At 43.1% G+C, this 16,372-nt stretch overlaps 1 protein-coding gene across 1 annotated transcript in view; it reads right to left on the reverse strand.

The window, feature by feature from the left end:
* LOC109883824 (phospholipid phosphatase-related protein type 5-like) overlaps positions 1 to 16,372 on the reverse strand; it is a 70,591-nt gene that overhangs the window by 20,969 nt on the left and 33,250 nt on the right. The window contains exons 2-3 of the mRNA XM_031835032.1: positions 12,586 to 12,836; positions 2,759 to 2,935 (exon numbers count right to left, since the gene is read on the reverse strand). Of these exons, the coding sequence (XP_031690892.1) occupies positions 2,759 to 2,935; positions 12,586 to 12,836 (428 nt within the window). The remainder of the gene's footprint in view (positions 1 to 2,758; positions 2,936 to 12,585; positions 12,837 to 16,372) is intronic.

Raw genomic sequence — 16,372 nt, forward strand, 5'->3', positions numbered from 1 at the left:
CAGATATCTCTACACTGTTAAAATAACCTGCCTTTACTATACCTGATCCACACTGTCCAGTGTTTCAACTTGGTCTCATGTATCGATTCATCAACACTAGCTACGTCATATCAAACCCGTCGTCTGCTTTGCTTGGTTAGCTAGCTAGCTAATAGCCAACGCCATGGAAAGTAAAGTGGGAATCTAGTTAGCTAGCCTGTTATGCTAGTGACAATGCTAACCATTTAGCTAGTTATTAACTAAAGTCAGCAAGCTAAATACATGGCTCTAAATTTGGCTGGTACTGGCAGGAGTATGGGGTAACGTTAGTTACAGCATGGTGAGGGTGAATTACATTCTTCAACATCTTTTAGCAACATTAGTGAAGCCAGCTGCAGTCACATAATGGATACCTCGCAACATAACATAATTTCACATTTCTGGAGGCAGTGGAAATTCTATTTGAGCTAGCCCACCAAGGACAGCCCAACCTGAGTTGACTTCTAAGTGCCAATGGAAACCGGGCTTAAGTAAAACCTTGTTTAACCAAACTTTGTATAACCTAACCTTATACACTGAGTGTACAAAGCATTAAAGGACACCTGCTCTATCCATGACAGACTGACCTGGCTGTTCTGACACCTTGTAGAGTCCATGCCCTGATGAATTGAGGCTGTTCTGACACCTTGTAGAGTCCATGCCTTGATGAATTGAGGCTGATCTGACACCTTGTAGAGTTCCCATGCCCTGATGATTTGAGGCTGTTCTGAGGATAAAAGGGCGTGCAACTCAATATTAGGAAGGTGTTCCTAATGTTTGGTACACTCAGTGTATACGCTTGCCTGCCCTAGATTCTCTGGCATCAGACATTGAAAGTACTATAGTCATTCAAATCATCAATCAATTCATCAATCAAATCATCAATCAATTCATCAATCAATTCATCAATCAATTCATCAATCAAATCATCAATCAATTCATCAATCAACGTGAATCACAGACATCTTGTTAAAGTAACATCTGATGCTCAATCACATGCTTGAGCTCCAACCTTGGAACGGGTTAGTAGTAGCATCATGGCACATTAATCGACCAGAGTTTAATCGATCTAAACTTCTTTCACTTCAATGCAATACAGAGAGGCGTCAATGACGCTCTATATCAGGGTTCTCCAATAGGAGGCCCATCATGTTCCAGTTATTACTATAATCTTGTCATCCGATTTAAAGTGCCACCAGCCATGTTTTTAACTCGCACAAAGTTAGAATCCATTAGAATCCTCTTTGAAAGTTGGTTCATTTCAGCAGTGAGCAGTAACCACTAATAGCACTCAACAGTTTGGTGGGTTCAGCTTTAATGGTGCTGTGTCTCTTTAGAGTGAACATCCTACTCTCCTAGCCTAGCCCAGCCCACTACCCTATTCATCTCAGCTCACATGTGCTAGAGAGAGAAGAGGAGAGAGAAAAGAGGAGAGAGAAAGAAAGAAGAGGAGAGAGAGACAGAGAGAGAGAGAGAGAGAGAGGATAGAGAGAGAGACAGACAGAGAGAGAGAGAGAGAGAGAGAGAGAGAGAATAGAGTGTGTGAGGAGAGAGACAGAGAGAGAGAGATAGAGAGAGAGAGAGAATAGAGAGAGAGAGAGGAGAGAAAGACAGAGGATCTTGGATCTTATAGAGTTCAACTGAGGGGGAATGGGGTGGCTGCATCAACATTAGGTACTTGGGTCCAGAGTTGTGGATAGCTTGGTAGGTAGGATGAGGTCAGATAAGTACTTGGGTCCAGAGTTGTGGATGAACCAGGATTTTAAAGTCAATGTGTGAGCATATCGGGAGCCAATGGAGGTTGAACAGCACTGGAGGTATGTGCTCACAGGGGGAGGTGTAGTTGAGGACAAGTGCAGCACAGTTCTGGACATATTGTAGCCATCTTAGGCTTCTTGTGCCAACTAACAAGGCATTACAATAGTCCAGACGGCATGGTATAAAGTCGCACAGCTGCAGGCTGTGACAGCATAGGTCGTAACCTGGCAATGTTCCATAGATGGAACTTTTGATGTGGGCCTCAAACGAGAGTTGACTGTCAAATATCCTACCCATGTTGAGAACCTACCTGGAGAGGAAGACCTTGACACCATCAGTATTGAGTCTGTAGCTGCTGAACCTCCCTGAAGGGGAAGACCTTGACACCATCAGTATTGAGTCTGTAGCTGCTGAACCTCCCTGGAGGGGAAGACCTTGACACCATCAGTATTGAGTCTGTAGCTGCTGAACCTCCCTGGAAGGGAAGGACCTTGACACCATCAATATTAAGGCTGTCACTGCTGCTGTTGTTACTGATGGTGCCAGTGCCAATCAGTGCAACCCGTGTCTTTTGCAGTTTAACTGCAGGAAACTGCATAGGATGTCCTGCAGGCAGCTAACAGGGAGTGCAGTCAGTGTCAGTGTTTGTGAATGACGCACAGCTGAGTGTTAATAGCATTTAAAGTTAAAGCTCAGTTCGTGTTTCCTCATTATGTTTCCCAGTGGCAGCATGTAGATACAAGACAATAGTGGCCCTAGGACCAAGCCTTGAGGGACCCCCCTGATGGACCACCACCAGGGAATAGGCTGTCATTTTGAACACAACCCATAGCGATGCCGATCCAGGTTCTACAACAAAAGTGGTACGGTGTCCAAATTACGACAGCGTTCAGAATCACAAGGAGTTGGTGAACGAGGCTGTCCAAAATATGCACACCGTACATTGTGAGGATTGTGATGCTGCTGCAAGACAGGTTCTTACCAGGAAAGTGGCGATGGCCACTCCTATGATGAATCCAGCGATGACGTCAGACCAGTGGTTCCGGTACTCAGCCACTCTGTTGAGTCCCGTGAGGAAAGCCAGATACATCAGACCCAGGGACAGCACAGGCTTGGCTAGCCGCGTTCCTTTCACTTCCACTGTACATGTGATGTAACTCTAGAAGATAGTAATGAACATACGGTTATTTCCTCACATCTCAGTGGATCTCTTTTATTACATTTGTGAGAAAAAATTTACAGAAATCAACAATGAACATGATGTTATCTCCTCACATCCCTGTACTGACAGGCTGGATATAAACCCATCCTGTAAAGAGGTCAATAAGGTCATATCTGTGCTGAGGTTATACCACGTTGTGTGGTTTCATTTACCTCTATTAGTTTATCCATGCCATCAAAGAGTGGACTGACTTTCAATGGGAACACTCTACTGTGCAGCATACAATGATTGTCTCATTGAGATTCTGAAAAAGGTCCACGAACCAAGAGTTTGATAATACTAACAGCAGCCTGTGATAATGTTACCAGCAGTCTGTGATAATATTTCCAGCAGCCTGTGATAAATGCTAGCACCAGACTGTGATAATGCTAGCACCAGCCTTGGATAATGCTAGCAGTAGGCTGGGATAATGTTACCAGCAGTCTGGGATAATGCTAGCACCGACCTGTGATAATGTTACCAACAGCCTATGATTACTGCTAGCACCAGCCTGGGATAATGTTACCAACAGCATGTGATAATGCTAGCACCAGCTTGATGCACACTAGTTTTATACTAGCATGCATCAAGCTTTACAGTAGCATGCTAACCACTAAACAACTACCTGTTTGACTGTAGCAAGCTAGCTGGCACTTACTGCTAATAAACAATGTGCTTTAAAATAGCTTGCTAACCACTAAAAAACAATGTGCTTTACAGTAGTATGCTAATACCGCTAACTGCTACAAAACAATATTCTTTAACATAGTATACTAATAACGCTAACTGCTACAAAACAATGGCCCTGCTATCTGACCTACATGCATATAAAAGGCCCAATCTACTATATGGATCAAGGTGGGGAAGAAGAGTCTACAAAAAAAAGATCCCTTTTGGCAATCAATCACACACTGGAACCAGTCAGAGATTGATGACTTAAAAACCTCTCTAGGCTAGGGGGTGGTATTTTCACGTCCGGATGAATAGTGTGCCCAAAGTAAACTGCCTGCTACTCAGACCCAGAAGCTAGGATATGCATATCATTAGTAGATGTGAATAGAAAACACTCTGAAGTTCCTAAAACTGTTTGAATGATGTCTGTGAGTATAACATAACTTATTTGGCAGGCAAAACCCCGAGGACAAACCATCCAGGAAAACTTTTTTTTTAGGTCACTTTCTTTTCAATGGGATGTCTATGTAGATCTAGATTTCTAAGGCACTTTCTTGCAGTTCCTATCGCTTCCACTGGATGTCAACAGTCTTTAGAAATTGGTTGATGTTTTACTTTTGTGTAATGAAGAAGTAGGGCAGTTCAGAATGAGGACCGAGTCCAGTGTACTGTTGTGGTTGGGGCATGTGACCTGAAAGCTTGCTCCACTTTGTTTTCGTCCGGTATTGAACGCAGTTTATCCATTCTCAAATTTTATTAGATTATTTACGTTTTAAAAAACTAAAGTTGTATTAGGAAAGTTGTTTGAAATGTTTAGACAAAGATTACAGGTATTTTATTAGATATTTTGGAGTCATGTTGCGCGAGTTGGAACCGGTGTTTTTCTGGATGAAATGCGCCAAATAAATGGACATTGAGGAGATATAGCGACGGAATTAATCGAACAAAAGGAGCATTTGTGATGTTTTTTGGGACATATTGGACTGGCAACAGAAGAAGCTCTTCAAAGGTAAGGCATGAATTATATCGTTATTTCTGAGTTTTGTGTCGCGCCTGGCGGGATGAAATATGATTGTTTGTGTTTGTTTGATGGGGTCCTCAGATAATCGCATGGTTTGCGTAAAGCCTTTTTGAAATCTGACACCATGGCTGGATTAACAAGAAGTTAAGCTTAACTTTGACAAGAATGTTAAATATTTACAATTCTGTAGTTTGAATTTGGCGCCCTGCACTTTCACTGGATGTTGGTCAGGAGGGACGGTAGCTGCCCATCTAGCCTAGAGAGGTTATTAATAAGATGATCTAACACGTCACAGATAAAGACTTCTGACATAGTTAGATCTGTGAAATGTAATCCCCCATAGCTGTAGGGACGTTGGGAACCCTTTTGAAACACACTGCCATCAGACTGTGGTACTCTGAAAAGGGTTCATATTCACACAGTGACTCAGTGTATGAGTGATGATCTGGGATCAGTTTTCCCTTTAAAATCATAGTGAATAGATCCCAGTCGTGGTTTGGTCTATCATAGGCAGGGTATCCCCCCAAACGACCTGCAGTGGTGTAAAGTACTTAAGTAAAAATACTTTAAAATGCTACTTAAGTTGTTATTTGGGGTATCTGTACTTTACTATTTATATTTTGGACAATTTTTACTTCACTACATTCCGAAAGAAAATTATGTACTTTTTACTCCTTACATTTTCCCTGACACCCAAAAGTACTCTGTACATTTTGAATGCTTAGCAGAACAGGAAAAGTGTATAATTCACCCAGTTATCAAGAGAACATCCCTGGTCGTCCCTACTGCCTCTGATCTCTCAGACCCACTAAACAGAGAACATCCCTGGTCATCCCTACTGCCTCTGATCTCTCAGACCCACTAAACAGAGAACATCCCTGGTCATCCCTACTGCCTCTGATCTCTCAGACCCACTAAACAGAGAACATCCCTGGTCGTCCCTACTGCCTCTGATCTCTCAGACCCACTAAACAGAGAACATCCCTGGTCGTCCCTACTGCCTCTGATCTCTCAGACCCACTAAACAGAGAACATCCCTGGTCGTCCCTACTGCCTCTGATCTCTCAGACTCACTAAACAGAGAACATCCCTGGTCGTCCCTACTGCCTCTGATCTCTCAGACCCACTAAACAGAGAACATCCCTGGTCATCCCTACTGCCTCTGATCTCTCAGACCCACTAAACACAAACGCTTTGTTTGTAAATTATGTCTGAGTGTTGAATTGTGCCCCTGTGCCCCATAATTTAAAAAACAAGAACATTGTTATGTCTGGTTTGCTTAATATAAGACATTTTAAAAGATTTTATATTTTGATACTTAAGTACATTTAAAACCAAATCCTTGTAGGCTTTTACTCAAGTAGTATTTTCCTGGTTGACTTTCACATTACTTTACATACTTGAATCATTTTCTTTTAATATATCTTTACTTTTACTCAAGTATGAAAATGAAGTACTTTTTCCACCACTGACGAACTGGCATGTCAAGAAGGGACAAACAACAACTGAAGTGACATCAAACTAGACTGTTCTGAATCCATTTTGGATTTTGGCCTCCGAAGCTGTGTACCGTAAAAAAGGGCAGCACGTTTATTTATTTTTTAAATAGACGGTTGAGTGAAATATTCATTAAAGTGTTTTTAATGAGGTGATTGTGTTATGATGACATGATGACACGGTGTCTAATTTTTGTTTCAGAAAACTGAGTTCATGGTTCCAAACTCTTGTCTTGAGGGTCATTCAAAACAAAATGTTGAATATAACATTTAAAATCAAATGTTTTAAGAATCAAACACATATACAGTATGTATGTTCACACACAATGTTTCTATTTATTTGTTATTTTTCCAGGTAAGTTGACTGAGAGCCCATTTTCATTTGCAGCAACAACCTGGGGAATAGATGAGTCAATTGTAAACTGGGGATTATTAGGTAACCGTGATGGTTTGAGGGGCAGTTTGGGAATTTAGCCAGGACACCAGGGTTAACACCCCTACTATTACAATAAGTGCCATGGGATCTTTAATGGCCTCAGAGAGTCAGGATACCCATTTAACATCCCATCTGAAAGACAGCACCCTACACAGGGCAGTGTCACTGGCAATTAGGATATTTTTTTAGACCCTGGGCAAGAGTGCCTCCTACTGGCCCTCCAACACCACTTCCAGCAGCATCTGGTCTCCCATCCAGTGACTGACCAGGACCAACCCTGCTTAGCTTCAGAAGCAAGCCAGCAGTGGGTTAACACCCCTACTACTACAATAAGTGCCATGGGATCTTTAATGGCCTCAGAGAGTCAGGATACCCATTTAACATCCCATCTGAAAGACAGCACCCTACACAGGGCAGTGTCACTGGCAATTGGGATATTTTTTTAGACCCTGGGCAAGAGTGCCTCCTACTGGCCCTCCAACACCACTTCCAGCAGCATCTGGTCTCCCATCCAGTGACTGACCAGGACCAACCCTGCTTAGCTTCAGAAGCAAGCCAGCCAGGGTGGTATGCTGCTGGCATAAATGTTTATCATCAATACGTTTGTCATGATCTGTTGTGATGTTGAATATATGCCTGTGTCTAAAATGCACCTTATTTCCTGCAGAGTGCCCTGGTCAAAAGTAGTTTACTACCCATAATGCACTGGTCAAAGTAGTGCATTACCCAGAGTGCCCTGGTCAAAAGTAGTTTACTACCCATAATGCACTGGTCAAAGTAGTGCATTACCCAGAGTGCCCTGGACAAAAGTAGTTTACTACCCATAATGCACTGGTCAAAGTAGTGCATTAACCAGAGTGCCCTTGTCAAAAGTAGTTTACTACCCCTAATGCACTGGTCAAAGTAGTGCATTACCCAGAGTGCCCTGGTCAAAAGTAGTTTACTACCCATAATGCACTGGTCAAAGTAGTTTACTACCCATAGTGCCCTGGTCAAAAGTAGTTTACTACCCATAGTGCCCTGGTCAACAGAAGTGCATTACCCAGAGTGCCCTGGTCAAAATAAGTGCATTACCCAGAGTGCCCTGGTCAAAAGTAGTCTACTACCCATAGTGCCCTGGTCAACAGAAGTGCATTACCCAGAGGGCCCTGGTCAACAGAAGTGCAACATAGTGCCCTGGTCAACAGAAGTACATTACCCATAGTGCCCTGGTCAACAGAAGTACATTACCCATAGTGCCCTGGGTAACAAAAGTGCATTACCCAGAGTGCCCTTGTCAAAAGTAGTGCACTACCCAGAGTGCCCTTGTCAAAAGTAGTGCACTATATAGAGAATAAGGTTTCAGACAGCATCAGTCTGCTAATATAATTTTCCCTGTGCTTAATACTGTCCTCTCACCCTGAAATCATTCAACTAGCAGGCTTTCTAGAGTGAGTAGGGTGAATCAGCAGAAATCCTCTTTATGTAAAGTACCAGGCTTAGTCTGCTATGAGTCAGTGGAGAATTTCCTTTTCATCGTTGCCATAAAACTTCAATTAAACGTTGAGTCTCAAACAGCCGCCTGTCCCTTTTTAATAGCTGGGCAACTGCACACATTTCAGGAAATAAACACCTTTTTCAAATAAACACCCGGTCTAAATGAATTATTTACGAGGTTACCATGAATTGCCATGACTTGTTTACAAGGTTTAATGTTTGATTTGTTACATTAAATAATTCAGTAATGACTCCGGGGAAAAAATGAGGGCAATCATCCGTTTTTATCGCCAGTAAGAAACTGCTATCCATTAGCCGCTAACAGCTGACAACTGCTAGTTAACTGCCAAGCAAATAAAACTGTCAACTGTGGGAGTACAGACCCAAAGAAATTGGTTGAACACCCTCTAGTGGCGAAAGTAAGAACTGCTAAAAATGCACCGTTTTTTTAATTTTTACCTTTATTTAACTAGGCAAGTCAGTTAGGAACAAATTCTTATTTTCAATGACAGCCTAGGAACAGTGGGTTAACTGCCTGTTCAGGGGCAGAACAACAGCTCGGGGGTTTGAACTTGCAACCTTTCAGTTACTCATCCAACGCTCTAACCACTAGGCTACCCTGCTGCCCCAGTTAAAGAGGAGAATAATTATTCAGGCTAGGTGTGCTAAAACAAATTAAACGTGATACAAACCACATTTACATCAAACATTTTCGTGCAGATGAATTGTCTGACGCAATGAAAAAATAATAACTGGGATGATGGAAACATGAAATGTGGTTAAAATTTCATAAATGCTGACAGAGAATTTGTTCGTTTGACATGGTGGGATCTGTTAGCGACTGTAAAATTAATTATGCGAGAAATTGTCAGTGGAAATGCCTTTTGATGCACAAATATTGATATAATTAGCAAGTCAGTTAGGAACAAATTCTTATTTTCAATGACAGCCTAGGAACAGTGGGTTAACTGCCTGTTCAGGGGCAGAACAACAGCTCGGGGGTTTGAACTTGCAACCTTTCAGTTACTCATCCAACGCTCTAACCACTAGGCTACCCTGCTGCCCCAGTTAAAGAGGAGAATAATTATTCAGGCTAGGTGTGCTAAAACAAATTAAACGTGATACAAACCACATTTACATCAAACATTTTCGTGCAGATGAATTGTCTGACGCAATGAAAAAATAATAACTGGGATGATGGAAACATGAAATGTGGTTAAAATTTCATAAATGCTGACAGAGAATTTGTTCGTTTGACATGGTGGGATCTGTTAGCGACTGTAAAATTAATTATGCGAGAAATTGTCAGTGGAAATGCCTTTTGATGCACAAATATTGATATAATTAACACAGTGGAGGCTGCTGAGGGGAAAACGGCTCACAACACTGGAACGGCAGCAAACACAGAGAAATCATTATATTTTAATGATAGGGCGCTATGGGTAGTTAACTACTTCTGACCAGTCCACTGATCCGACTACAGTCGGTACCACAAGCCCGTTCTCCCCAATTAATGTGTCATCAACCTCCTGTGAAAAGGAACATCATATGGAAGCAATGATCTGTTGTGTGGTCCTCCCACTATGACTCAGGACTCAAATGTAGTTTATTAGGCTACAGATCTGTTGTGTGGTCCTCCCACTACGACTCAGGAAAGCATGTAGTTTATTAGGCTACAGATCTGTTGTGTGGTCCTCCCACTACGACTCAGGACTCAAATGTAGTTTATTAGGCTACAGATCTGTTGTGTGGTCCTCCCACTACGACTCAGGACTCGCATGTAGTTTATTAGGCTACAGATCTGTTGTGTGGTCTTCCCACTACGACTCAGGACTCGCATGTAGTTTATTAGGCTACAGATCTGTTGTGTGGTCTTCCCACTACGACTCAGGACTCGCATGTAGTTTATTAGGCTACAGATCTGTTGTGTGGTCCTCCCACTACGACTCAGGACTCGCATGTAGTTTATTAGGCTACAGATCTGTTGTGTGGTCCTCCCACTACGACTCAGGACTCACATGTAGTTTATTAGGCTACAGATCTGTTGTGTGGTCTTCCCACTACGACTCAGGACTCACATGTAGTTTATTAGGCTACAGATCTGTTGTGTGGTCCTCCCACTACGACTCAGGACTCACATGTAGTTTATTAGGCTACAGATCTGTTGTGTGGTCCTCCCACTACGACTCAGGACTCACATGTAGTTTATTAGGCTACAGATGAAGTAAATGACGATGAACTTCAGAGGGGGAGGGGGGGGTGAAAGGTCACGGTGATGAGCTTGATGTTCCTTTCCAGTAGATATCGAGGGTCTTATTCTGGTGACATGACGATGGACGCTTTGGCTACCATTTAACAAAAACAAATAATATGTCTCTTATCCATAATAATCTCATAATGTAGGTAGTCTACCTGCACTGTAGAGCATCTGTGCCAAGGCTGTTGGCACATTCGTTATATAACTCAACAGTTTGTGACAAAACCATCAGTAGATTTTTACAAAATGAGATGGAAACCCATTTAAAACATTTAAAACATTTTTTAAAATTTTTTTTATTCAGGACATGGGAATTTACCGGTAAAAGTCATGTTTATGTGCACTATGTCTTCAGGCGCAGTCTTCATCCATGTAAAGGTTTTCCTCCTCTTCCTCTGAAGAGGAGAGGCGAGAAGGATCGGGAGGACCAAAAGGCGGCGTGGTAAGTGTCCATGGTTCTTTTAATAAGAAATACTACACATGAACACAACTGAACACAACTGAACACAACCAGACACAACATAGAATGCCCACCCAGCTCACGTCCTGACCAACACTAAAACAAGGAAAACACAAAAGTACTATGGTCAGAACGTGACAATCCACATAAAGTCTGTTTAATGGAAACACATCTCTGGTGGGAAAATGCGCATATTGATTTTTGCAGAATTTAGAATATTCGTATGCAAATCTGTCGTCGCCAATGGAAACCAGCTATAGGGTGTAAATGATGACACAGTGCAGGAAATTGATTAAAATTATGGAAGTGAATGCTGTAATTAAAAAATATATATGTTTATGCAAATGTGCAAAAAGCTCTGTGCATTAAGTAAATAGACGCCTGGCACAAATAGAAGCCTGTCACTAATAAAAGCCTGTTGTGTTCAGTGATTAACGGAAATAAACAGCCAGGCTATTATTCAAAGTTTATCGAGATGAAAATCAAAGCAATTTTATTGGTCACATACACGTGTTTAGCAGATGTTACAGTAATGCGAGTGTAGTGAAATGCTTGTGCTTCTAGTTCCGACAACGCAGCAACATCTAACAAGTAATATCTAACAGTTTTCACAACATATAACCCAAAATAGACAAAAATGGAAGTAAGGAATGGATTAAGAATAGACGTGTCTGTCAGAGTTATATACTAACCCTTTTCTCTGATCTACAGCAAACAGAATGCATTCAGTGGCCTAACAGGATATTCGTAGCCAAGATAGAAAAATACATCCAAGAATCAGTCAGCACTGTTTCAGTGTGTGTGTGTGTGTGTGTGTGTGTGTGTGTGTGTGTGTGTGTGTGTGTGTGTGTGTGTGTGTGTGTGTGTGTGTGTGTGTGTGTGTGTGTGTGTGTGTTATTTGTGTGTGTGTGTGTGTGTGTGTGTGTGTGTGTGTTTGTGTGTTTGTGTGTGTGTGTGTTATTTGTGTGTGTGTGTGTGTGTGTGTGTTATTTGTGTGTGTGTGTTATTTGTGTGTGTGTGTGTGTGTGTATGTGTGTGTGTGTTATTTGTGTGTGTGTGTGTGTGTTATTTGTGTGTGTGTGTTATTTGTGTGTGTGTGTGTGTGTGTGTTATTTGTGTGTGTGTGTGTGTGTATGCACTCAGAGCCTTTTACATGTCATGTAGGCCTGGAGAAGCTAAACGTGTTTATGTTAATTTCTGGTCAATTACTGTGAGACCGACAGTCTTTTGCATGACAATAACCAAAGCTCCAGTCCTAAACAATGCCGAGAAAATAGATCTGCGTTCTGCGGGGAAGAATCATGGAAGAAATTGGATTCGTACAAAGTTACATATCAAATGTGAAATCTTCAACCACCAGACACTCTTCAACTCGAACCCAGCGTCCAAAAGGAAAACAACATTTCCAGACACAAGAGTTAAGCCCAAATCTGACAGGTATTGATGAATGGTTTATAAGGGATTTACACACTAACAGGATCTATTTAGCAGCGTTCTCCACATCTCGTCATAGCCATCAAAAGATGCAGCTGAATAGCAGCATATTCAAGACCGGCATCTATTGGGCCAACTTACTAAGTCTTCAAGATCTGTTATAAAGGCCCTCATAGAATGTTCTAGATTTCCCAGGGATGTCTGTAATATCAGAAATCCTACTATTCTGCACATATCATCAATATGGAAACACTTAATCCAGTAACTTCATTCCGTTAGTCAGTAGTTGTAACACAGCCGACTCAATTATTCAACTTGTATCTTTGGTTCCTCCTAATCTTTAGTTCCCAACTCACCGCAAGATAGAAGGCTGCGTAGACACTGAGCGCTGCCTCTTTGGAGGGGAAGGTTTTGCGTGCGCGCAGGACATCCTCCTGGTTCCCCGTGCAGGCCTCCTGTTGACTGATGTAGATCAGGGCGTGCTGGCAGCCCAGGGCTGTGTAGTTGGGCTTACACACCGTCAGGAAGTGTGGGGCCAGATTCCCCGTCACCAGCTGTCCGGCGTTCACAAAGATGTCCACGGTGAACAGGCCGAACGTGTAGACGCCTGGATAGAGGGGGGAGAGAGACACTGGTTAGACGCCTGGATAGAGGGGAGAGAGACACTGGTTAGAGGGGGAGAGAGACACTGGTTAGAGGAGGAGATAGACATTGGATAGAGGGGGAGATAGACACTGGTTAGAGGGGGAGATAGACATTGGTTAGAGGGGGAGATAGACACTGGATAGAGGGGGAGATAGACACCCAATTCCCTGCATGCTACAAACAACCCCGTCTGCCAAACATCAGCTAAATGTCATTCTCCTCATGACAGCTCTGTTTCTGCATAAAGCAGTGTGATGCTCAAACATACAGGACAGACAGATCCTTTAATGTAACACTTTCCTCAAAGGACATCTCATAGCTGGACACACACACACGCACACGCACACGCACACACACACACACCCACACAACGAACATGTGTCATAGAGACAAGAGACATGGAGACACAATGTTCATGACTGTTGCTCCTAAACCAACAAAGAGACCAGAGACCGTCTCCATGTGGTTAGATGAGCAACATGTTGTTTTCCTCAGAGGAGAGCCCTGTACCTCTGTGTCACGTTCTAACCGTTCAGAGACACACACACAAAGACACTCACAGAGAAACACACAAAGACACACACAGAGACACTCACAGAGACACACACACAGACACACACACAGACACACACACAGAGACACTCACAGACACACACACAGACACACACACAAAGACACTCACAGAGACACACACACAGACACACACACAGACACACACACAGAGACACACACAGACACACACACAGACACACACACAGACACACACACAGACACACACAGAGACACTCACAGAGACACACCCAAATACACACACAGACACACAGACAGAGACACACACAAAGACACACACATACACACACACAGAGACACAGACAGAGACACACAGAGCCACACATAGAGACATAAACAGACACATAATAACACATAGACACTCAGAGACACACAGACAGAGACAGACAAACAGAGACACACACATAGAGACACGCACAGAGACACAAAGACACACAGACAGAGACACACAGACACAAAGGCACACACATATCTACACAGAGACATGTACAGAGACACAGAGAGACACACAGAGAAGACAGCCAGGACACATTATTTCCTGCGATAACACTGGTGAGCATAAGCAGCGTGTCCACTAAGCTTCCCCCTAAAGTAAATTTAAATACATTTGCTGAAATTATTTAATTACTCCTGTCTATGCAGAAATCAATACAAAACATTCAAATGATTTGACCAGAGAGCGTGACTTAACCACAGAGGATTATTAGACTCTTGTAAAACATAGCTTTGGATTGTTTCAAATCACAAGCTCTTAGGCCTGTGCATCTTAACTCTACCTACATGTACATACTACCTCAACTTACCGGTGCCCCAAACATTCACTCTGTACCAGTACCCCCTTTATATAGCCTCCACATTGAATCTGTACCGGTACCCCCTGTATATAGCCTCCACATTGACTCTGTACCGGTACCCCTGTATATAGCCTCCACATTGACTCTGTACCGGTACCCCCTGTATATAGCCTCCACATTGACTCTGTACCAGTATCCCCTGTATATAGCCTCCACATTGACTCTGTACCGGAACCCCCTGTATATAGCCTCCACATTGACTCTGTACCAGTACCCCCTGTATATAGCCTCCACATTGACTCTGTACCGGAACCCCCTGTATATAGCCTCCACATTGACTCTGTACCAGTACCCCCTGTATATAGTCTCCACATTGACTCTGTACCAGTATCCCCTGTATATAGCCTCCACATTGACTCTGTACCAGTACCCCCTGTATATAGCCTCCACATTGACTCTGTACCGGTACCCCCTGTATACAGCCTCCACATTGACTCTGTACCGGTACCCCCTGTATATAGCCTCCACATTGACTCTGTACCGGAACCCCCTGTATATAGCTTCCACATTGACTCTGTACCAGTACCCCCTGTATATAGCCTCCACAATGACTCTGTACTGGTACCCCCTGTATATAGCCTCCACATTGACTCTGTACCAGTACCCCCTGTATATAGCCTCCACATTGACTCTGTACCAGTACCCCCTGTATATAGCCTCCACATTGACTCTGTACCGGTACACCCTGTATATAGCCTCCACATTGACTCTGTACCGGTACACCCTGTATATAGCCTCCACATTGACTCTGTACCGGTATCCCCTGTATATAGCCTCCACATTGACTCTGTACCGGTACACCCTGTATATAGCCTCCACATTGACTCTGTACCGGTACCCCCTGTATATAGCCTCCACATTGACTCTGTACCAGTACCCCCTGTATATAGCCTCCACATTGACTCTGTACCGGTACACCCTGTATATAGCCTCCACATTGACTCTGTACCGGTACCCCCTGTATATAGCCTCCACATTGACTCTGTACTGGTAAGAGAGATTAAAGTAGATGTCACGTGTCAAAATTTTGATTGATGACCCTATGTGAACCTATGTGAACGCTATGTGAACCCTATGTAGTGATGACGTGTGCATGTCTTCTGGTCAGGCAAGCCTGGTTAGGTGGGGGCTATGGGGTGAGTAAGGGTCCATTTGACAGGCCGTTAATGATTGATGACCCAAGCCTGATAGGCAAGCCTGGTTAGGTGGGGGCTATGGGGTGAGTAAGGGTCCCTTTGACAGGCCGTTAATGATTGATGACCCAAGCCTGATTTATGACCCTATGTCATGTAGAAGGGTGCATGCCCAGGGTTGAGTAAGTGACCATGTGTCAGGTCAACCTGTTACTGTTTCTCACGGTTTGGGTTGGTTAAGGCCCCTTATAAAGCCGCTGAACAATACCTGTTTAAGACTGTACATGATAACCCCCCTGAATATTAAACAAAAATGACACCTATGCCAATTTTAGGGATGTAATGCTCGGCTTGTCATGAACCCAGTGACCAAAGCCTTGAAGAAGTTCTGTGTGAAGCTCCAGAATGTTTTAAAGGATTTTTGGGTACGAGTGAGGGCCACATGTCTTACATATTCCACCCGGAGGATTCTACGGTAAAGATATTCACAGACCGTGGACCCAAACCCCTTTATCCTGCAAAACCTGGGAGTTTTCCCCCGGCTCTGGGGATGAGAGAATGGCTAAACATCAGGCTGGCTCTTTGTAAAATTGAACAGGTCCTAAGTGTTACAAATGTGCCAGGATATGCGTTGGAAGAACAGGTCTGCGGCCGCAGTGATCTCAAGGCTCTAAGAATTGCTTCAATGGACTATAGCCCTGACAACAAAGTGACAATTTTAGCCTGTGACCTTTATGATAAGGCTAATGCTACAAAGTCTGTCAATTCTCCGGTAGCTTCCAGAGCACGCCAACATGTAAACTTTTTTATTCCTGTGTTTAGTTTTAAATGGGTGGATTATCCAATTTTCATAACACTTATGAATAAGCTGGACATTCTCTTCCAAAATGGGGAACAGTTAAAGCGCTGGGCGAGGCTTTCCTTGAGACAGAGTCAAGACC

This window comes from Oncorhynchus kisutch, linkage group LG11 (assembly GCF_002021735.2).
Source record: "Oncorhynchus kisutch isolate 150728-3 linkage group LG11, Okis_V2, whole genome shotgun sequence".
NCBI classification, from domain to species: Eukaryota; Metazoa; Chordata; class Actinopteri; order Salmoniformes; family Salmonidae; genus Oncorhynchus; species Oncorhynchus kisutch.